General features: G+C 42.7%; 1 protein-coding gene across 1 annotated transcript in view; it reads right to left on the reverse strand.

The window, feature by feature from the left end:
- T265_03972 (hypothetical protein) overlaps nt 1–24989 on the reverse strand; it is a gene marked incomplete at both ends in the record, with an annotated part of 45679 nt that overhangs the window by 15431 nt on the left and 5259 nt on the right. The window contains 4 exons of the mRNA XM_009168579.1: nt 179–240; nt 2411–2594; nt 4809–4940; nt 19441–19591. Of these exons, the coding sequence (XP_009166843.1) occupies nt 179–240; nt 2411–2594; nt 4809–4940; nt 19441–19536 (474 nt within the window). The remainder of the gene's footprint in view (nt 1–178; nt 241–2410; nt 2595–4808; nt 4941–19440; nt 19592–24989) is intronic.

Below are 24989 nucleotides of genomic sequence, written 5' to 3' on the forward strand. Positions count from 1 at the left end.
ACGACCTTCTCACATCATTCGGTCTATTTCCATGCGTTGTTCAAACCAACTACAGGACGTTATCTGCGGGATTCATCGATTTCGTACAAAAAACTGGTACTTCAAAAGTTCTACCCTTTCTGGATTAGTACACATTATTTACTTATATCTCACATCTCAAAACACTTGTACGACTTACCCACGGTGTCTCCGGCTGGAACTCGAATAACTCCAGAAATCTATCGTCAGGCTCACCTTTGTCTGTGGAGGTAAACAATGTTGTCACAGGGTCGCTGTAGTTCTCAACAAGCAATAGGCAGGCACGTCTGCCGAAAACTGCACAAAATTGAGGTGACTATGAGTTGAGCGATGGCATCCCCACGAGGAGGATAAGCTAACAGTATGAATCCAGCTAGTGAGTCGCCAGTAAATTTCCATAGTTGGTGGCGATGACGAGAATATAACCTCAAAACACATTGAACTACCGATTTTTGCACATGAATATAAGATTTGGTTGAAATAAGTCTGAAGCATGATCTATGTGCTGACGGAAACATTTAATTTTGCGACACGTGCTTGAGCCATCTACTGTCATGATCAGGAATCAGCACAAAACAAAATATGTATTCCACAGGTCAATACCGAAAACTACTGCAGGAGTGTTTGAGAATGAAGTAGAGATTAAGAATGAATTAAGGTAAGATATCTGAAGATAAGAAATAACAATTTACAAGTTAAGATGATGTCGATGAGAGACTCAGTTGAATTCCCCATCTATGATATTCTTCAACTAAATGGGATGCGCAACTGCTACATCACGTTCGTTTTGGAACGATATAAAAAATGAGCCATTCCCTTGCTATAACGCTAAATGCAAGGTGTCTGAAAACTCATGGGAAACACCACTACCATTTTCGCCAACTAGTTAGGTGTAGTGTTAACTATATTGGTCCATGTCACATTAACCTTGAGATTTTCAATCCCGGTTCCGTGCTTACACAGCCACTGTAGTAGCTTTCAGTATTGACAAGTAAGATAAGTATTGTCTTGCTTACCGCTCCGTTTTTGTTACCTTAATAGTAGGCTACCGAACGAAAAATCGCGATACTAAGGGAGACCAGGTGATCCTCTCAGTATGTTCTTCATGCCTTTCAAGTAGATTTTTATGAGCCATATACATTTTTATCAGTGGTAGCTGTTGACTTCGCTTAGACAAAGGGCAAAGCGGTCAGGAGTTGCACTTGTACACTGTAAAAAAAGAGAATTCGTCGGAACATGAAAAGCTGTTGGTGCTCCAACAACAATGAAGTCACGACAGTTCGAAAACCTTTGTGATTGCCACAAATATGTAATCCATATAATGCTATAATTGTTCTACATTCCTTCAACTTTGAGAAATATAGATGAGGTTATTCAGTGATGAGACTACCTAACTGTGGGAACAATAGCTGAAAGCCAAGGTATCGGAGGAATGGTAAAGCCGTGAGGTTAAGTGTGAAAATGTTATGACAGCTTATCTTCCACAGCAGCTGCAGCGAACACCAAACTAGTAACTGTTTGAAGGAGCTGTGATCAACTGTCTCATCAGACGACCTCTATACACACATTTCCCCATGTGAACGATAAGAATGTTGTTGAAGTGAGCGCCTGAGCGCATCCAATCTCGCCTGACCAAAAGACTGAGGAGGGAGTGTTACAGCTCAATTCTTACACACATGTTAAAACTAGGACATCAAGTTGATTCTGGGGCGAAATTTACGGTCACATATCACATCAACTCAAGCTTAGCATGATAAACGGGAATAAGAACCTTGTGCACAGGTAAAGCCGGCGTGATTCACATCCACATGCCATTGTTTTGTGTTCAGAAGTCTTCATAGTCATTCCCATTTGATGCAATACAAACAGCCGACCGAGTGTCATGTGAATAAACGTGAGACCCAGCATCTCTTTGTACTTCAAACACGTGTCTATTCAACCTTATACCATATGAGTACTAAACATAGCTTCTGAGGCGGATTTTTGCACCTGCGCATACATCTTCGAATGTGACTCTTGTGTTACCACTTTCTATTTGATTTCGGTTTCTGTTGATTAGTTTTCTATTCGCTTTGCACAGGCAAGAACCCGCAGAAGGTATGTGGGGGAGAATCCGTTGCTTAGATGTCTTAACAGAAAAGGGTTCATGTTTCACATATCGCTGTCCGAGACGTGAAAACAAATGATCAGATTTGTACACTTAAAAAAAACATGTAACTGAGTGTGTAGGACGCACTAGAGCTGAACCCTTAGTACTAGTTTCTACCATTCAGGTAATCACTTCCCTGACACCATTTATTGCTCAGCTTAGAGACATTTCGAGACTAGTGACCACAAAAGGTCACCACAAACCGACCGATTTCATTTTGTTTACAGAATGTGTCAGACTTACATGGACCAAAATTTATTGTGGCCAAATTCAACTTGAAGGGAGATCCACATTTTAAATGGTTTTTTGTTCCGATGTCAACGGTGGACACGAGCACTTCAGGGCCAAGATGCTCTCTGACAAGTGCGTTTAGTGCCCCTATGTAGTCTGTATCACAAGCAGCATAACTTCCATAGTCGTTTTCAATCTAAAAGACAATCAGTGAGACATATGTCAGAGAGTGCATGCATAAAAAATGTTTATATGAAGGAAACTTATCACAAGGTTGCTGAAAACTGATCGAAAGCCCGCAACCGGTTTCACCCTTCTAACGTCTCATCAAGGAAGCACAGTCCCCGAGTTTTCGTCAGACTTATGTTCTACTCGAACCCAAATACACTGACTGAATCTCTCGTTTATGATATTGATCAACTGAATGTGTTGCGTAAAGGCCGCCTCATGTTTTAGTAGGTACAATATTTTCATAAAGGAAACTATACTCCCAAGCTTCCGATAGCCCACAACCAGCTTCGTCCCGCTTGGAGCTGTGATATTTCGCAAATCGTACCAACTGAAATACGAGGTGGCCTCTCTGTAGCACATTTAGTTGAAGAATACCATAAACAAGAGGTTCAGTTGAGTTTCCCGTGAAAACCAAATTGCTATGCAAATGAGTGTATTTGTCGAAAACGTGTTTCGTTTGCAACACATGTATAGTCCCACAAGCTGTACAAAAAACCTAACCGGTGTAGTTTTATTGTCCCTTCGACATTGAATCTCGCGTATGAGAATCGCAGTCTCATTACAACAGTCGGCTGCCAAAACGGTAATTTATCTTCGCGCATTCCATCAACCTTTCCCTAATTTATACATTAACTAATCATCCCTACAGGGACCGCAGTACAGGGATTTTGAAGGTAGTCATGCAGATGGGAGACAGCTATCAAACTAATTGGTTATCGGGAAGCTCCAGAAAGGGCAAAATACTAGAAGACTACTGACGCTCAAAAGATGGTGGCTGGAATTTTGTGGCAAAATAAGGAAGCGGAAGAAATACATCGTTTCTTCGACAGTCATCCAGTGATGCGATCCAAAAGAGAATCGAGTAATAGACACACCAGCGAAACCACTGCCATTACAGCATCAGAAGTTGTGATGGCTCTTCACGTAAAGTTGCCGGCTATGCCGAAATGCTTAGACAGTATCTAATAATCCAACAGGCAGATGCGTGGCGAGTCACACACTACTAGGTATGAAGTAAAAGCAAGCGACCTCAGTACAACAACCGTTCGATAGTCGAAATTCAGCTTCAGGGCGTGTCCTTCTGTTTATACCTGTACCTAAGTGTTTTGAGTAGCAGACTAACTGTTGGAACCTACAATTAAAGGCAGGTTGCAACTGTGCCCACGACAAGATCTACTATGGATCACCGCCGCAGGAACAAGGACGTTTTGCAATCAATTCCCAACCCAACCTACCTATCCCCTTTCCTTTCATCTTTCGCTATGGACTTCCTTCATGGCTGCGTGGAAGTTTGTCACTGGTGTATTGCTGACTTTCACGAGAATGAAGACTGTGCACGACGGAGGATCGACTTCATAGTATCACACATGGTTTATGTGTAAGTGCGTCGCACAGTTACGTAAATAACTCTATCAAATGTCACGAAAAATGATATGAAAATAACCGAAAACTAGCGGATCTTATCAATGATCGGTCATATTAAACAAAACATTCTCAGGACTGCAATCAAGCACACACGTACGCAGTCATCGCTGGCATTTTCTGAAGGAAAATAGTCGACAAAATACGATAAAGGAAAAAACGTCCAGAAGAACTCGGAGAATGAGTGTTGAAAGGCCATTTTCACAGTCCAGTACAGCGATCCCTTTATAAGACAGCTTCAGAGGGAAGTAATTCAAACGGTTTGAGCCGCACTTTACGGTGCGGAACTCCTAATAAAAGAGGTGACTGATGGGCCACTATATTCCTACACGATGAGCTCCATTGAGAGCTAAAGACCAGGGTTGGTTGTAGGGCTTTTAGAAATCGGAGTGACATTTTAGGTGCTGTTCCACCAAGTAATGGTTATAGTGTCCAGAAGAGGAATGAGAAATTATAAAAACAATGCACGTTTCTAGCTGCACAGATCCTGATCGAGGAGGAAAATGTCATAAATTCAATTCAAGAGGAGCTAGACCCTAGCCTGATTCTTCTCAACATACGTTTTCAAGCTGGTGAAGATAACAAATTTTCAGCGGCTCTCTGCTACTGGTTTCGGCATCACTTTTCTTCTCTGAGGTACACTGAAACTTCTTTTGATAAGCGCTCACAATGAGCTGAGAACCGTTATATTTCACTTGACGCGCGTATGAAAAATTGTTTACTTTTCTATTTTGAAAATTACAAAGCCCTGTACTACCTGGATCATTATCACCGGTCCACCTTTGTGATAAAGATGTTCCTTCAGTCTGGGCAACAGAACATCGAACCAGCGCTTTACAGGGGCGAGGAACTCTGCAATCAGAAGAACGGTTACAAGTAAATGAGCACTCTGAAGAATAAGTCATAGAACGCTGTAAAAATGAAGCTATATTGAGGTACTAACACATTAAAGTAACAGGCTTATGATATTGACCAAAATGAAAAGTCTCTAATATTTGGTGCTGACAGGTCCGGTTGAATGTACCAGTTTTGTAGGTGGAGTTAAGCCCTCCCAGATTAAAGAAACGCTAACAGGATGATAAAACGATTTTGAACGGGGTCACCAAACGGTTAAAAGACCTAGACGGAGTCAGGACACAGAAAACTTTCTTAGGATTATGATGTTAGGGAACATCTTGTAACTTTAAAAAAATACAGCAATCCTACCAATAAGATGATGCTATTCATCAACGGACAAAAACTATCTGAATCAAGATACGTTCAACCTTCAGATTTATCTAGATTGTACCCTCTTCACACCTAAAATCTTCATTACAAGGCAGGTCTTTTATTTGACCGCACCTACTGCTGCTTCGTCTACCATGATGTTTAGCAATACTGTACTCACCGAGAAATCTATGGGACTACCCAGAGTTCTCATAACTTTCGTGTCGAAGTTACTACCTTGACGACAATTAAAACGTACACGGAAAACATTCAGCTTCTCAAACCAAAAATTTGATGAAAAAACACCAAAAGTACCGCGTTAAAATAATACAAGTACCTAGGTTTACAAAACCGTTTGTGGGCAATCATTCAACCAAGTCACAGCAAACGTTTACATAGTACCTAGTTGAGCAATAATACTAACAGATTATTCTAATTTCCAAATCGGTTTTTCCTAGGACGACCTTAGCTGTACTAGCTAAAATTACTGGCAAATGCGCGTCACGTGTTGATCTTTTTTCGATGTACAGTATCGACCAATTTATCACAATGATCGCTTTGTTCGTTGACGGGAGAGTGATTTTACACCACAAGACAATGGTGCTTTTTCCCACTATCAATCGTCAGTTCTAGGTCCAAGTGTAGTTCACATCCTCTCTGACTGCAAATCCTATCACAACGAACTTGACTGACAGAAGTTCCGCAGTCAATAAGACTAACGCAGTGAGACATGAGAGGAGTGACCTTAGCTGTCCTCCGAAGAGAATGGAATCGTCCGCCTTCCGTACATTTTATTGTACCCGATTTCCAAGGGTGATTGAAACAATTCAGCAATGCGGTAAAGCACCATATCCAAGGACAGAGTCTAAATCTTGTGGATGAACAAAAAGGACATTCTTCGATTAAATCAAATGACTTGTCCTGTTTCTCATTCATTTGATATCGCATCAGAAAGCAGTAAATGATATGAACGCATCTACTGAATAGTACATACAATCCACAATGCTGCAGTACTTCTAAAATATATCCGAACTAAAAACATTTCAGTTGGAAATGGTTTCGAATTTAACACCGAAAACATGGTGCGTATATTCAACTCGGCTGTTAGACCATTTAGGATACACGAGATGCACAAAAGTAGAGCCAACATGTTCCAGACGAAGTAATGGAGGCGCTTGGTACTAGTTTTATGTTAGTTCGCCGAAGAATTCAATTAGCGAAAGTGGATGGCACCAGAGATTACGATTCCAACTGTCGAGGAAGCACAGGAAGAGGTACTACTATAGCACGGCACCTCAGTAATACGTGGCTCCCAACTCGTGAGTAACTGGTCTTTGTCGCTTGACATCAGACTGGTAGAATGGCCCCCATGCAAGACGGACCTCAACCTCAGTGAAAATCTCTAAAGTACATTGACAGACCGAGTGTATAAAAGTGCTAGCCTACGATTCCAGAACTTGGTGGATGTCCCCAAACAGCAATGCAGGGACACCGATTAAGAGATCATCCGGACACACTTAATGTGTGCCAGGGCGTTGTACAGAGATATTCAGACAAAACGATTAGAGTACATCAACCAACTATTACTAACCAATCGTGAAGGGAATGCAGCATCTTCGTCATGCTTATATTTCATATTTGAATAACTTCGCATTCTGAAGAATTTTGCTATCGTTGAAAACTCTTTGACAGCCCACACTTAGCATCGCACTTCTTGGGGCTCGTGAGTCCAGCGTGCTCAAGTTTCAAAAAACCTCACGTAGTACTTGCCGCGTCACAATGAGACTGGTGTTCATCTTGGTGCGACGAAGTGCATACCTCAGAGACCTCTTCAGCTATGTTGAAGAATGCTCACAGTATCTACAGAGGCTCTATTAGCAACTTGGTCAATGGATAGAGGTCTGACAAACAGAGCACCCTGGTCCTCATTTCTGAGAGATGAAACAAGTGTGGTTACCCGTTCCCTAAACGTTAAACTATAGTGTAGCCGTTCCTTGTCTACCACTTCCTTGAAGTTAGGCTTGTGAGCCAAGGGTTTCGGCACCTGGCAGTGTCTCAGCCCACATTAAACCACAAATTGCACAAACAACAGCATTTTGAGGCCACATCAACCGTCCTCCAGCCACCAAGCTGAAGCTTCCACATTTGATTAGACATCTGTAAACAGTCGACTCTGTGCCACCGATCCCATTAGGACTGACAGCGATCGGAATACTAATCGACCTTAGTTTATATTTCCTGCTTACGCATAAAATGTAGTACTGACACCGTGACACCTTCTACGAGAAAACCACACTAGCTTATCCACCACGATATAGTTCCATACAGTTCCAGTTCCATATAGTTCTATATAAGCGCAGTAATGATGTCGAACGTTTTTTCAACTTTACTGACCACCAGTTGTCTCTCAGGAGTACTATATTTAGGAGCAGTGGATGCCATTATATCACCCGGCCCCTCCCCCTGCTGCGTTGAAGCCACATCAGGCTGCCAGACCAGAAGAGCTTCCATTGGCGCTAATTAAAGACGGCGATACATTTTGTCTTCTTTCGCATGTGGAAACAAAAAGTGTTACAGACAACTGGGGCAATCCATCATGATACCCCTATTAGAAAAAGTGTGCGTGAGACAACTTTAATAACCATAGAGGCATAAGCCATAAGCTGTTGCCGCTGTTTTCAATAATACCGCGATGCCAAAACCCGGTACATAGGAGGCAAACTCTATGGCAGCGAACAGATTTTCATCCGGGCAGGAGAGACACCATCCACATCATCATGTTACGCCAAATGTTTGAGCAGCGCCTGACATTTTACTGGCCAACAACTGCGCTTCTCCTCGATATCAAGGAAACCCTCGACACTACAGATTACATACGCTTAATTCAAGAACGTCTCTGAACTCTATAAACATACTTTGTTTGGTTGTTGGTCTGTTCGCCGAGCTTGGCAGTTGGATTGCAAACGTCTCATCACCAATCGAGGTGACATCGTCAGTGCAGGGTTGAGTGGGTCACTCACAAACAGCGCACCCGACCTACCTACATTCTACAACATTGCTAAACATACTTTGTACTTCATACATGCTTCAAGTCGTGAAGTTCATAACAGACTCTCCAGAGCTTTCCTACGACTACTGGGGTTTGGCGAAGCCGTCCACAATTTCTTCCTGTTCAGTTTTAGGATCGACAATCTAAGAATGCCTACTTCAAATGATGGAAACCCTTAGTATCGGAATTATTTCGCGGACTGGACTAGATTATTGTGACGAAGTCGTCGTATTAGCTAAGAACCACTGGCCCTCATAGTCTACACTAGATATACTTCTCGGATGTGTTGCCTAGTTTCCACAGACGCATTGCACCTTCAAAGTGCTAAACACCGCTACAGAATTCTGTGCGGCCCTGTACCCACTGAAATTGAGTTTGCTGACCGATTTACTTGTTTACGCAGCTGCAAAGACAGTGGCAATATAGTGACCGAACAATTCAGTGCGTGTATTAGGAAGGCGTGAGCAACACTGGTCAACTTGCGTCATCTACTGGGATCAGAAGTGAATTTCATCGAAGCTACATGTTCGCAACACACGCCAACTGAAGGAGCCACCTTATTCCATCTTTGTGAAACTTGACCCTACTGATCTGAGAACATTGGACATATGCTAATTTCGCACATCAGTACCTTGGCTGGTGTGTATTTGATGCTGTTTTTTCACAGTGAAATGCATGAGTGAGTGCTTGTGGATGAATCAGATTCATCAAGGCAGCAGATAAGATTTATCAGGTTAATCGTTGGTAGAGTGAGGACGTTTTGAAGATTGTCCCGTAAGTGAAGCCAGTCACGAGATTCTTCTTGTAAGCGGTTTGAAACCTTACAGGACACGGAAGTTATCCGGTTCGAGTAGAGAGCACGTTCACACTTTCTGTTCATGCTACCTAGCTAGTGTTTGTGATTATATGGTTGGCTCACGTTCCGTGAGGTTCGAAAAGGACGTCGGGTCAAGCCCACCGGCGGTAGATCACTTCGATGCGGGGCTCAGATACGTTACCCTCGTTGCTGTTCCAAAGTAGGGGAACCTTGATCTTGATCGATTTCCACGGATGCGTAGGGCCACTCCCCACTTTTTCCACTCTTCAGTGGACAGCCTTTCTCATGGCTGCGCAGCAGTTAAGCAAGAACTGGTATATTGTTTTGGGTGACCAATGATCTAATCAAGCACCAATTGGGAGGAAAATGATGCAGTACACTTATTTGGAAGTAAGTTTAGTGTTAACGGAGAATTCTTGGAAACCTTTCAAGTAGTGAGACGTCAAAAATATAATTTGCTATCTAGAATAAGTGGAACATGAGGCTACTGAATAGAAACACATATTTAAGAATATGGGTCATCCAGTAATTTCACACCATCGTAGTTTAAGCAATGATTATCAATTCGCTATCACCTAAAAGTGCGGTAGAGATAGGAGGATAGGAATATTTTCACTTGAACGGACATCGGCAAAAAGAGAATTACGACGACCAAACGCTGTACGCCGGTAAAAAAAACGCATGAACAAACGAACAGTGAATTCGCGTGCTTTTTACATCGAACACACGTGACTGAGAGGGGCCGAAATTTGAATTTGAATAGTTCGTTTATTAATGTACTACGTGACACCAAATCCGTTCGCTAATTTGGGGAGGATCCATTGACCAAGGGGTGACAGCCTATATTATGCTTTCCGCTTTGTTGTAGTAAAACCTGTCTGCCTACTTTATTAGTTTATTTTTGTACCAGATAGTGCCAATGGGTTGCTTGACTGTTGAGACCACATGTATACATTAATCCATTTCACGCAACATTACACAGCTTCGTAGAACTGTGGGAAATGTTAGTTTTCCAGAGAATATATCGTCGTGCAGCTTGGTCCCAGAAATGCCGGTTTCATCAGTTTTTAGCTAGAAACTAATAAATCACGGGAATTATTCGAAACTTTTGCGGACAGAGCGTTGTTGTTGCCAAGGCATTACTTTGGCGGACATCTCAGGCGGGTGATCTATTGATCTGCGCCCTGAGGCGCTCGCTATTGGGAATTCCATTCTTGAGACAAGATGCAATTTTCCTATCTTGTGTTGTGTTGTGGCGCCGGTTCATAGCTAGAAAACGGACGGACCGGCTTACATGGCATGATAACGCACCACGTATTAGCAGGGCAAGATTTACCCATCTCAGATAGCATGAGGATTCTTCTCAGTTTGAGAAACTGTCCTTCACACAGATGGTCATTTGAAAGGTAGATTTTGAACAGCCTCAAAATAACTTAAAGTTTTTATTGTTGGAGCTCTTCTTATTAATGCGAGTTTATCCGAGTCCGACCGATCGGAATGATTCGAAGAACTCATACTGTCCGGATCAACAATATTTGTTCCACTATACCACACGAGCGGACTCTATCGTTGTTATCACATTCTGTTCGGGGGCATCCACCGTCAGAGGGTAAATTTTCCCAGCTCTGAGTTTTGTTGGAATGATCCCAAATAAGTTGTATTACAGGAATCCTTCCAACCACCTGAATGTCAACTCATGAGGCCTTCCCGGGACAACTCATAAAATACAACAAAACAAAACTGCTAATAAAACTTATCTGCCTATTCAAAAATAGAAAACACTTGGAAATTCTGCATCGAGGCCCAAGGGTTGGATTTGAAGAATAACGAAACACTTCAACTAAACTATAAATTCACTTACCAGCACTGCTAGTTCGCATTTTTATGTGTGGATATCGATACAATAGCCACGGTGGAAGTCCTCCCTAGAGTTCGAAAGAGTTGTTAAAATATACGGAAGAACTCAATTTTCCGTTGCAAGCACTGGTTCACTTGTTTAACCATAATAATTTCAACCAACATAGTCGATCTCTACCTAATGGTTCAACATGAAGGTCCGGATGAAGGGTTTCTTTGTTGAAAAACGCAAAATAGTGTAGCTTCGCGGGTCAGAGTGTGGCTTCCTTCTGTTCATAATAACCAGAAAAACAAAACAAAACAAATCCTAGCTGTTATTTGTGTGTGACGTTATCTTGCCCCAAAGTTGGCGTGTCAAAATTAGATACACAAAACGCATTCGTTAGCACTATGGTCCAACGAGAAAACTTGGGATGACAAGGTTATTGCATCGAAATCTGCTAAAAGTGTAGGGCTGAAGTAAATCATTTGCACCTCTACCTCCGTCACTGGAAAGATTCATTTGATGCTGGATGAGACAGTTTGTCTTGAAACCAGCTGTATTAACTCTTTTCAAAGTGGTAAATGAAGACTGCCATTAAACAACAGTCCACTAAAGCTTGCGCTCCACTTGGAGTTCATCCATTAGGCCTGGTTCTCAAATTTCTCACGAACATTTATGTCTGTAAATCGCTTCCTGAAGCATGCTAAATTGGTGTGCGCGTGAAGCTGGACTGAGTCTCCTGAAGGCTCGGCTGCGTTTCGCTCATCAGTGGAAAGGTTTCTTTGGTTCACTCGCCCAAAAATTCTAGATATGAAGATTTTATCGTGTCAGTAGTATGCGAGTATTTTTCAGCCAACTACCTGTTACCTACTGTTTGTGAGTTTATCAGGTACACGTTGCTCGCGAATTCAGTTACGTATCATGAGATCCTTAACGAAACTACACTGAAACGACGGTTGAATATACAGCTAAGTTATTCACCTGATTTATTTATCTGATACCTTTTCATGGGTCACTTGTGGGTTTTTTCGATATTCATCCTATTACTAGGGCGTGTTCGGTAGGAACAAAATCGATAACATGTATGGCTCTTAGTGAAAAAATAACAGTAAGACCAGAACGTTACAATTCATTACTTTGAGCACCTGAGGACCTCCCTCACTGGTGGTGAAATGAATAAACTGAGCCTCATCACCATCACCTTATCCCTCGATCACACAATGAACTGCTGAACTTCTAGAGCCTACATGCATAAAAATAGCGCGGTATAGTCAACGCAACACGCTTAATTTTGTCTGTCGAGTTATTCAAAGACCTAAGCGTTTCAGAAGAAAACGTATAAATTGATCAGTGTCCCTTATTTACTGATATGCCATAGGTGACTGGATTAAAGTTCCCTGCGATTATTTAGTTGAAGGAAATCAGAAATTTCCGCCCCTCAATATATTTTTCAAAACAACGCCCGTTCCAGTGCAAGAAGAACGTGCAACTCATATGTAACTCAGCAGCGACTTGAACCAACAGATGAACTGGGAACACGTTGGTTCACCTGTAGTAGGGAATATGTGCACAGCCTTGCCAGAACCTGGGAGCCTAGCATAAGCTGTATCCGAATGTTGCCCGTACTGCTGGCTCATCTATGATAGTTTCATCATGCTGCGTCAAACGAGCGAGATTGATCAGGTGCCTGGAACTTCCGAAACCGCCCACACCAAAACCAAATTTACCTGAGGTAGAGCAATACCATGGCACACTATTGTGGGATTTTCTGTTGACAGGCCGCAACACTGGGTATCTCTAGTGAACTCAACTAGATAGGTCGGTATTTCCAATTTTTTGGCAGCGTTTCACCACAAGGCAAACTTTTTAATCAACTTTTCGACACGTTGGGCCTGTAAGACGAGTCCTAGTTAACGTTTAAAATCGCTTCATTTTCCAAATATATGCCACTCGAAAATGAATATACCGATAAAAAAACTCTGAAAAAAATGTGCGGTGAGGACCAAAAGAAAGCATAGGTACTACGGCTTGGTGAACTTTCGTTTGTGTATGACAAGTGTGGTATTACAAGTGTATTGCAAGTGGTTCACATATCAACCTGCACAACATCGTGCGCGACTAAACTAAGAACCACATTCACCAAACAATTGGTGATTTTTGATAACATCAGAATACAGGCGTGCGCATTGACCATACTGGTTGCTCATGTTCAGTGAATAATATGGCCAGACGATCAGCCGGCTAGTTAAGAGAAGAGAATATCTACTTGGACACTGGTTAAAATGGAAATAAAACGCCACTTTAAAAAATCTGCTAGCCTCCGTTTGAACGTGGAATCAGACTCCGTACTGAATACTCCAAGACAAAATTGTAGGTAATAAACGACACAAATGAAGGCATTGCAGTTGGATCCCACAATCGATCTGTGTAAGTAAAAGTAATAAGTTCGATGTTGATAGCTGTCCGGGCCGGATCCGGTCTGATGGCTTACGGTCGAAATTTGGTCTGCAAACCCCTGTCGAACGGACCGGACAGATTGGTCAGTATCAAGTAGATATTGTTGGAACGTTGTCTGTAACTAATCTGTCTGTACTGCCCGTCATTTTTGTTTGCGATTGTCTCGTAACCAGTAAGATGCCGCTGTGCCAAGTTTTCTATATTGTGAAATGACACAATGATGCATAATTATGGACTTTCAGTTCCATAAGTTAGTGTTGGTTCGCAGCCCAAAGTTCTCCACATCACTGTCGCAGAATCAGTGTTGCGCACGACACCTACTGGGAAGTAAGAATCTCAGCTCTCAAGCATGTTTTGATGGGTTGACAGAAACGTGTCAATAAATCCGCCGACGGATACGTTCGTCATCGATGTGATTCGCATAAGATGTATGCCCCATGTTGTTGACAACGACGAAGGTACAATCGCAGACGACCACAATACTAGTCTGACAACAAGTTGGTATGACTGTGGCCGCCGGTAGTTTATTTACTTCCTTGTCTATTTGATTGCCGGCTGGCTTCTATATTTATTTATTTAGCTACTGGTCTATTTGCTTACACTATGCTAACTTCCCTTGGAAAAACCCAAGTTAATTCCAAATAATATTTCGAATCGCTGTTGCCGGTGAAACTTGAACACAGGGACGTCCGAGCACAGCATCGCCCGTTTTCATTCCCACTCTTTGATGCCGTGGATAGATTTTTTGTCCTTCCTGACTATGAACTGGCTTCTGATACGATAGCAAGTGCTTATTTTTAGTCCAAGAAGAAGATTCCAAAGGGGTCCAGAAGAGGAAGTAATATATCCCGTATAACAGTCACTTCAATCAGTTAGCGCGGGCGCATATCAATATTCATTCCCAACAGGCCAAGACAGTTTCAACATGCAGACTAATAAACCAAGGCAGTTAGCTGTACCTTAAGTGATCTGAAACTTGTAAAACACGCAGGTTAGCGTAATCACAATGTCCCTAGGTTATAAGTGTTAAGCAAGTGACCACCGAAAAGTTTGTATTCCTATATTGTTTTCTTTCTTTGTATCCCACATCCTAAACCTGTCACTTGGTCGTGGTGGTCGGGCTGCAGTGCGGAAACGGTCATGCAGACTATATTGGCTGCAACCAATGACAAGAAGGTCACAGAGGAGCTGCCGGAAATCGTATTACGAGGAAGTCTGGAGGTAAAGTCGTACTGCGAAGAAAGTGAGGAGGAAGTAAGCAGTGGTGTTCCTTTCCTCTGAGAGATGGGTAAGAAAAAGTTGGCCCCAAGAGTCAGATATTCCGAAATCCCAGCGGTTGACCGTGACCACTATAGCGTTACACTATAGTACAAAAGACACTTCATGTGCGCAACCTCATTATGAATCAAAGTCATGCCTGACCCCCCTGGACTCGGTTCGGGTCAGCTCCCTGCAGCTAGGTTGATCGAAGAAGTAAGTAACTGACTCCAGTGGGCATACGTCAAGAAGACTCGAGCACTCTCTGTTAAAACGTTTAGGTCAAAAACCATAGACAGGGTCGCCGAACAAGACCATGCATCCTCCCACTGCCTTGTGGGTCAAACTTTCGAATCCAGGGTACTTCAGCCAACCTCCTTTCTACTGTCTTTATAGTTCACCTGGCCACCTTCAATACATCTGGGAGAATTCAAAGCGCCAGAATGAAACACTAAAAGAGGTCTGTAATTAGCAAGAGAAATCCAGCGTGAAGAACCGTTCCTCCAACCTGACAAGGCACTCAGTACGAATGATTCGCACTCCACACTTTTTCAAAGGTGGTGAGCAGTCTGACAACCCTACCACAAAAGATTTGAGGCGGAAACAAAATAGCAGTGGAATTGAGCGCCTCGACCAAACGGGCGAAAGAAAGCCATGCAAAACACCAGCCTGGTAGTAGTGGCATGTACAGTCATTTCTGGCACTATTTTGGGCAGGTTGACAGATTACCTGGAAATAAAAATTTGTGAGAGTCAAGCTGAGTTTGACCCTGGACGAAGATGCATAGTTCAACAGCACCGCCTTCGAACGGTTCACGTTGGTTGTACCTCTCTATCTGAAAACTGTATCGACTGTGTCGATTGTTTGAAACTTTAACGGTGTCTGACGGTCAAAGGTGTCAAAATTCATATTCTTAATGAGGAGCCAGATTCAAAACTGGTGTGGACGGATGCGGGTACACATAAACGTTTCATCTGAGTTCACCGATGCTAGTGTTATAGGACAATGCTGCTGAGTTACCCTCGTTCTCCAAATTTGTCATTTACATTCCACCTCGAACTTCTTTGCCTGGATCTGAAGTTGCGAGGAACGAGACGCTCCCGAGACCTCCGCTCGGACATCGAGGACGATACTGCTCTCCCTGGTTCAGATATTTCCAGGATGCAAATCGTTTTAAATAGCTTGAAATATTCTGTGGCACAATTTGATATACGCTTTGTACCTGCAAAGTGTAAACTAGTGCTAAAAGACTGGATGAGATCAGATCCACATTTCATGTTTGCAAATGAGCCAATCGATGTGGTGGATACATTTTCTTTTCTTCGGGTACCATGGCAGCTAGGCACCAAAGGGTGTTAGAGATGAATAACCTTAATGATGAGGTTTCGGGGGACTCGCCCGATATGAAAGTACTTCTCGAACGGGAAAGACCAGGGCAGCTTTGGAAACCTCGGATACTAATTTCATAGGCGTGAGGTCAATCTCTTTGTCGATGGCTGAGCATACACTGCAACATTGGATTCACATTGCTCTATGGATAAAAACATGGCCTTTAGGTGCGTTGGATGTAGGAAACCTGTCAGTATTTGATCATCAGTTTCGGGTCCGATACACCAGAAGGTTATATGAAAGAGGAACTCTTTTGCGATGGCCGAGCCACTCAAAGATCATTCGTTATTCCAGTTAGGAAGCGTCTCGCCCGTTTGCAAACCCTTGGTGCCTCAGAGCTCTTTTCGTCCAGCCCTGTGCTGTGTGAAAGCGACCGAGAGGTAGAAGGTCTATGACATGGCAACAAACTGTGAAATCACTAATCAGCGAACTAAGTCGGATGAATAACTGCCGCCTCACTGGGTGGGGATCCCGGGTCTCAACTCATTAATGATCAAGGACAAAGAGAAACGTGACTCAATCATGCAGTCAGTAGCACTCGTACAGAAAAGCTGTCGCATTCAGTACACAGCAACTCAGCTTCCCGTACCTCAGAGCAATGCACAGTATGGACTAACTGATCAAGCCATCGCCACCACTACTTGGCTATGTGTCTCATGGTACCCCAGTTTCGGTGACTGAAAGTGTAGCAGCTGGAGCTATGAAAGTACTTCTCGAACGGGAAAGACCAGGGCAGCTTTGGAAACCTCGGATACTAATTTCATAGGCGTGAGGTCAATCTCTTTGTCGATGGCTGAGCATACACTGCAACATTGGATTCACATTGCTCTATGGATAAAAACATGGCCTTTAGGTGCGTTGGATGTAGGAAACCTGTCAGTATTTGATCATCAGTTTCGGGTCCGATACACCAGAAGGTTATATGAAAGAGGAACTCTTTTGCGATGGCCGAGCCACTCAAAGATCATTCGTTATTCCAGTTAGGAAGCGTCTCGCCCGTTTGCAAACCCTTGGTGCCTCAGAGCTCTTTTCGTCCAGCCCTGTGCTGTGTGAAAGCGACCGAGAGGTAGAAGGTCTATGACATGGCAACAAACTGTGAAATCACTAATCAGCGAACTAAGTCGGATGAATAACTGCCGCCTCACTGGGTGGGGATCCCGGGTCTCAACTCAGGTTCATTCGTATCAATTAACTGTATTAACTGTCGATAAATGCGTTTGGAGCTTATCACAATGAAAAGGTACTAGCGCCCGATTAACCTAGTAATTCGAAAGACAACATGAGCTATTGGAAACAGCCTCAATGGTAACGTAAGAAAGAACGATACGTAAAAAGTGAATCTGCTCCACAACTCTGTTATCTAGATGTCCGGGCAACATATAAATCGTTCCTTAGATGGACAAAAGAGTGCGAGTATGAGAATGAGCTGCCATCGGATTTTCAAACAATCATCCCGTACCAACTACAATGAAGAATAGTTCCTGACCGTTGATAGCGACCCGAGGATGTCGTTAGCGTGAACATCGTAGGCCGAAGAAGCTTTGAAATTTCGTCTGAATCTCAGGTCGGCATCGTCTGATTATGCAACTGAAGGAGTTATTCAAAACTATAGACAGCGAATACCCACCACGTAAATTCCGGAAGCGGACAGGGACCGACAGTGGTTCAGCTTCCAGTCCGATTATTAACTTATTTGTTTACCTGAAACGTGCTGGTACAAAGTCCAACATGTCAAAGTTTACGTTGACCAAGTGTAAACTTCGTGACAAAATCAAAAGCAGCGGATAAGCGGTCTGGATAGCTCGGTCTCATTAGCGATCGGCATGTCTGTCTCCCGCATACAGCACTGAAACGTTCACAATCAGCCGATGAATGTGTGAAACCTCATATGTAATGTAAATGGTAGGCGAGGGTCCAATGAAAGGAAAAACACGTTGATAATGAAGGGTACTCGCCTCTTCCCGATACGCGTTCAGATCATCACGACACAATTTGCAACGCGTTTCTATCGGGCAAACACTCCTAGTAGTCAAGTGACCTATGACGGATCGTAATTTTCGACGGAGTGGCACATACACGGTGAGTTCGAAAAGTGTTTAGTTCGCTCCGCTGCGTGAACACTAAACACATCATAGTCGTATACATAGAACGCATGCATTCACCATCAAATCTTACCAAGTACCTGGTGATAAAACGACAATAAAAATCCAATTGTCATAAAACTTTATGAGTGAGGACCAACTTCCCGATGTCATTTGAGCTGACTTCAACATATAGGTAGCCGGTTGTTTGTACATATTTACCTACCCAGCTGCACACTAGGTGAAAGGTTCGGGATGTGAGTGTCCTACTACACTGAACAGTTCAGCGTCCCGAAATCTTAAAAAATCCAACGGATTTGAAAGAGTATGGTGGCCACTGTGGTTCAGCGCCCTTTACACACTTCAAGACACGATCGTCGATCGCTATATCTATGAGTGGTATGTTAGTGGTTATCAGCATCTTCATTTTCTTGCACGCCTGATAAGCGAAAATGGGATTCAAGGCCTCTGTGTAGCATGGTCAGTCTCAAAGCGGTCTGGGTTCAAAAAGTAATGTATGTCAATCCGGAAGAATGCAACAACTTTTCGGCGGTTCGTTTATCGAACTCAGAAACAAAGCCATTAAACACATTGCACCACAGTAAATAAGTTGTCCACATCTAGGGTGCCGGAACCTACAATTTATTACACCCAGAAATAGCTACCAAGTTTTTTTCCGTACTTAATATCCCGCATGCATTCGATTCGTATTCCGTCGAAACAAAATACGAAGCATGACCGTTAAAGCGATTAATGCTATTCCTCAGCATAAAAAACAAAGCATGCCGATAGATGAATGCCAGTCATTTATGGACAACACAGTGGAGAAATACACGCTGTATTCCACTGAGATAGACTTCATAAAGCGTTTCGTCCAAACCTCGATTTTAACTACTTCATGCTACTCATGACCCAATTATATACCTTCAGCAATATGTCACTTTGATCTAACGCTTCGATTATGTTTAGCAAAAAAACTAATAGAAAGACGCTTACAAGAGGTTACAGCTACATACTGTATCAATTAGGAATTCCACGGTTCCTTCTGTCTTTTGGAATAGCTGAGCTTCACAAAACCGTTCTTAATAAGAGAAAACTCCTTAATTGCCTCCTTAGCAATGCTGATTGCTTTGTCATATGGTGGACCGATTCAATAAAGTGCGTGAACTCGCCTACCGGTTCATTCATTAGACTGCTTGATTCAAGAGTCGACATTAACAGTGAAAGTCAAAACTTGATGAATCTTCTGATTTAGTACCAACGAAAAGAGGTAACAGGGCAATATCAACTCACTAGTGACCAATCTGAGCCAATGTAGGGGCCTATACGGCAGATCACTAGCAATCCTTGTTGTTGTGCAGTGAAGATGAAATGTTCTACATCTGCCATGCCCTCGAAGGTGTACTCGCCTTCTTTGCGTTCATGAAAATTCCAGGGAATATCTCTGTGAAAGAAGCAAGAAGGGAGCCCAATGACAACAATCTTCTAAGTCGTTCGTCAAAAGAAGACTGCCTAACTGTTGCAATGGCCGAAAGTCTAGTAAGCTGTAAAACAAATGGGTTGCTGCTGTCATTTTGTAACTTGCTAGACCGTATGTGGAAATAAATTGAGGTTGAACAGCACTAGGTTGAACTACACTAGTGGTATTTCAGATGAAGCAAGGACCGAATTCCGTTACTCTAACTCCATACGGTGTGATTACAACTGCAATCATTTCGGATTTGAAACGGCCCACTCCCACACCATCTTAGCGTGATTATGTTGAGCGTGTTACGACAGCATTTGCTCATGAGTAAGCCGAGATGTGGCGGTGGTTCCACAGCGGCGTTGTGCGTGCTCGGCAGTCAAACGAGTTTCTTGAAACACCATCAACAGGATAAAAGATAAGTAGGATTGTTTCGGATAATACGCTGACGGCAATGTGACTGCCTTGTCACCATCTTTCCCGAGGATGTTATGCAGTCCAAATCCCCAAGTTCCAGAACCCTTACGCATCACGGATGCCCCAGCCGAGTATATTGTGGCAATTAAATCGACATCGTGCTCAGCCACGATAGGCTAAATGTTGGAACTCTAGGGCCGGGAGAAACTTCACTCAGGCAACATCTAAAGGATACTTTGCTTCAGTGGTAAGAGGGATAATGGTAGCTAAAATATAGGGAGGGTAGGAAAGCTTCCGACATACTGGTGGCAAAATACTTACAGGCCCAGAAAAAGAGTTCGTAAAAAATAAGATATAAAATAAGTGTAAAAACGCAGGGTTCGTATAATTAGAGACAGCAATCATTCCGGTGCAAAAAAAAACAAATTATGGACAAGACTGCGAGAAGCAAGAAGTGACAGCACAAAGAAAAAGAACAACCAGATACCAGGTATTCAAAACTGGTTCCCAAACGGTAACCACCATCAAGATCTACGGGAACACAAATAAGAGAGGATCAAAAAGAAGGGAAAAGATAATATTTCAACTGAAACATCCTTTCGGTGTCTAGTCGAGAGGCCACCCAAAGAAAGCACGAGGGCTGGGATACTGCCAGGTTGCCAGAGCAAAGAAAGGATAAATCAAGATGTACAGGTCGGGTTTGAAGCACGAACCTTCCGGTCAGTAAAACCGAACTTCTACCACTGAACCATCTCAACCCTACCTACAAGACGAAATCTCAGTTAAAAACTCCAAAATCTTTCCACGAAGTCCAGACAATACCTGAGCTTTAGCTCTGGTAATTAAGCGCCTAAAGCGCCACAAAACTGCCTTCGTAGGTGTCAGAACTACAGTCTGTTGGGAAGTTAGCAATCGCCGGGGAAGGGAGTACTGCTCAACGGCTGATAATCGCGCAAATTTACTAAAATGAAGGTCTTCAAAGAAGCAAGGAACGAACTGCCTAGGAGAACGAATCTTGTGTTAACCTTTCATACACACGCGCCCTGCCCTCAAACAATCACTCCGAATTGATGAAAAGAAGCATACTGAAAGAACGCTATCCCCAAACAGGTAAGCCATTACGTAAAGCACGTCCTGAAACGCGAATGCTTATCATCAGTCCTATGAAGTTCTTGTTATGGCTCAGATGCAGTAAAATCCTACATTTACAGAAGCCACGTCCAGTGCAGAAAGGTCCCTAACATCATAACCCGAATCCTTTACTAAAACTGGAGGGCGAGTTTCATTTTATAAAAGCATAAAATTCAAATCGAGGAAGAGGTCTTAGCTTGACTACTATTTTCAAAACCAGCGGTAAATTTTGGTAGCATTTGAGAAGTATCACAAAGCTTTCCGCCTCCAGTGAAGGTAATCGAAAAGTTTTGCAGTAAAAACTCCACCCAAAATCGTCGTGCTCTTATTCACATGCCACATCAATTAATGTGACACACAGTTCACAAAATATTTAATCAAATTCGTGCTCGCGAAGTAACTGACAATCGATGTGCTAAATATTATGTACCGGCAATTCTTTGGGGCCGCTTAATGCCCACATCGCAGAAACTTCCAGAGGTGTAGCCATCAGTATCTTTCTTATTGAATTCTCTGTGCCATTTAACCGTAAATACATCAATGTCCGAGCACGGATGAACCCTCATTAAGGATGGTTGGATAAAATCGTTGACGGTGGACGCTGTCACACGAGAGGATGAGGGAGAATATAGCCTGAACTAAGCGACACAGATAACATGCAATTCACGCTTATAAAATTCCTTGTAGTAAGACCAACTTTTCTAAATGTCATCACGCTTGATGTGGTGTGCACCGTATTGCGATTCTGTTTTGGTTTATTCTGTACCAAGCAGTGCGTCAGGCGTTCACTGTTGACATATGTTTCGAGGAAGAAAATACAAAAGGCCACACAATCATATTCCAGGAGTGTTTCAGTCGTTAATTGATTCGCTCGATTTCCTACTGTTTGCCAAACCTACTCGCTCTTCTACACCTTCGTGAATGAGAGGAAAAACAATGCATGCCACTCAGCTTATTATCCACGATGGGAACAAATCAAGGAAAATGATATAGCAACGGCCAAAGACTTCTACAAAGAATTTTACATTCCAGGCTGTGTGACATACGGTCAACATAACATCATATACAGAACAACCACTCAGACATAGTTCAAAGTATAGGATGCTTGTTGCGGAAATTATAGCCCCACTTACGTTTTTCACCATTATCCCATTTCCAGAAGATACAGTTGGATCTTTATTTCTCTCATTTTAAATCTGATGAGTGATTATTAAGCTCGACAAAACCACGCCTTCTAGTTTGTCTCCACCTGATTAATATACGAAAGCGTAGTCAAGCACAGAATGTATGGACGTGCAAACCTAAAAGTTGAGTTGGCCTGAAAGTGGAATGCATACATGTATTTACTTTTTGCATTTATTAAAAGTATACTGAAGTGATTTGTGAAGAGTTAGACGCTGAAGGATCGTAGGATACAGTCGAAGTCTCTGTCGACGAGACGAGACGGCACTGGGTAGTGGTTCCTATAGTTCACCTCTTGGTGTTGTCACACCAACTAACGTTCTTCTGAACTCTAGAGCAGATTCTGATGTCAAAGGATTCAGTCCTACTAACCGGTATTCGTGAAAAATGAGATGATTCTCAAACTTGCTCCGCAGACCTAAAGAGTTGACGTTAAAATGTCACTGTAATGTTCATGTGAAGGATATAAGTATATATGCAATAAATAGGGGAAATATAATAATCCCCTCATTTTGACAAACTGTCATACAGCAACTGGGGGTTGCAGTTTCCAAGATATGTTCACTGTAGTACAGGAGCAAGGCAATCGTTGAAATACGACCGTCTGAAAATTACTTTTATAAAAGTGGCCTTTGTTACATTTATTTATGGATCACACGTTGCTACTCTTCAGTTGCTAGTAGTTATAATTTCGAATGACTAATTGAAGTCGAGCTGAACCAAACACAAAGTAGCTCACTTGGTAACCACTGAAACAAAACTTGGTTTATTCCTGAAGGACAAAACCCGTATAAGGTTGTTCTGGCTTCGTTATCCCATGCGGGATAGCCGATTTGGGTATAACATGCTTTTATTTCATTCGGATTAATCGAAACGGTTACCGGATGTCACGTGGCAATTAGTGAAAGTGAAGGCTTCGCTGTCATTTCACACACATGAAATACACGTTGGTTTCATCTGGCAAAAGCTCGCATGAACGGCACCTTTCAAACCGCAAAAGAAACAGGTGTGATATTCTGTTTCTGGCGTTTGCACAGAACCAGAAATAGCCGATTGTTCTTTCACCGCCTGGGATCCGTTCTTGAAGTGTAGTCCAAGGTTTTCTTCTGTCGTTCTTAATGAAGACCGCTAGGACGTTCTGGATTTCCATATGCATGATTTCATATATTACCTGTGAAGGATTGCTACGATGGAGGAGTAGTGGGATATTCAGTGTGAAACATCCCTTTCGATTTCACCCCCGCGAGAGATGATGGTAGCAACTAAACAGTTGTGGAACCCGTGAAGGATTTCTGATGGTTCTGTGCTGGGCGTGGAGACTCATCCCGCGTGGGTTAAATGAGTCCTAACCCTCCGAGGAACAGGGTCATTCAACCAAACTCGGGATAGCCGGGTCACACACAGCATGGTAAGAATTAGTTCCTCTCATTTTCCATCCAATCGAAGTGACTGTATACCGAAATTGGTAATACGTTAGAGTACTCCAGGAAAATAGTGAGTGTCTTCAATTGAACTCTCTTCACAATCCGATCCATAATTAGTAATTAAAATTGAAGTTCGGAAAGGATAAATTCTTCACTTAGCGTGGTGTTCCTTTGATATACACTTTTCGGCTTCTCGTGAACTTCCCAGAGTTCAGAGTTAGATCAGATCATCCATTTCGCACTCCTAGAACAGCATCACACGAAAATGTAATCCGATAATCGTTTTGTGCCTACTTTCGACAGTGGCCACAAACTTCTCCTATCTCACCATTCTTGAAGCTGTCCGTTCGGACATAGTTCAACTACTCAACGAACGACGCTGACCCCAGAGGAGATTTAATTGAATCCGGAGAAAATCTACCCAAATAAGGGCAGAGGGTGACCCGGGGTGCTCCCACTGGTGTTAAGCCACTGTCTCAGAAACTGCCGTTCCAATTTAGCAGTTGCGCAGTTCTTAGGAGACTTGTGTATAGCCGACGGACCCATCAGCCTAAAGGTTCACTCAAATCCCATCCCAATTCATGCAGTTCTGTTTATCTGAGTGAGATAAGCGGTTACTTCTTGCGACCGAGACAGCAAAGTATTATATCCCAGCAAGTAGGTACAACTTAGCTATCTCAGATCAGTCCGTCTAGGAAAGTTACACTTTCGAGAAATCTTTATGCTACTCAATATTGGAATGCACAAAGCGCCTGATAATGGATGGCTTCACAAAATGCAAAATGAAACTACTTGTACGCTAAAGGTTTTTCCTGCTCTTGTGCATAACGCAAACCTGTGGTGAGATGATCCAGGTAATGCAGAACTGCCGTTAGTTACCCCAAATCCCTTTTTCACACTAACTCTTATTATTAAGTTGGGTTTGATTAGCTTAACGGAGACAGCAGCAATCACTGCCGCCTACTTAGACAGGCATGCTGAGAGCTGAACTATTTTTACGCAAAACTTTGAAATACATCGGTCAGCTATACCCGTCGGCTCCCTGACACACGCACCTAATTTTTCACCGCAATTTCATAAACTTCACTGGTACTATGAACTCCATGTCCGGCATACACACGAATGCACTCAAAATCAGTTACAAACCTTGTTAAAGGGTAAGTGGTTGGTCAACCTCAATCCATTGATCTGATGCACACGCCAGTTTCAAGTTCTTGTTTTAT

Source organism: Opisthorchis viverrini (assembly GCF_000715545.1).
Source record: "Opisthorchis viverrini unplaced genomic scaffold opera_v5_61, whole genome shotgun sequence".
NCBI lineage: Eukaryota > Metazoa > Platyhelminthes > Trematoda > Opisthorchiida > Opisthorchiidae > Opisthorchis > Opisthorchis viverrini.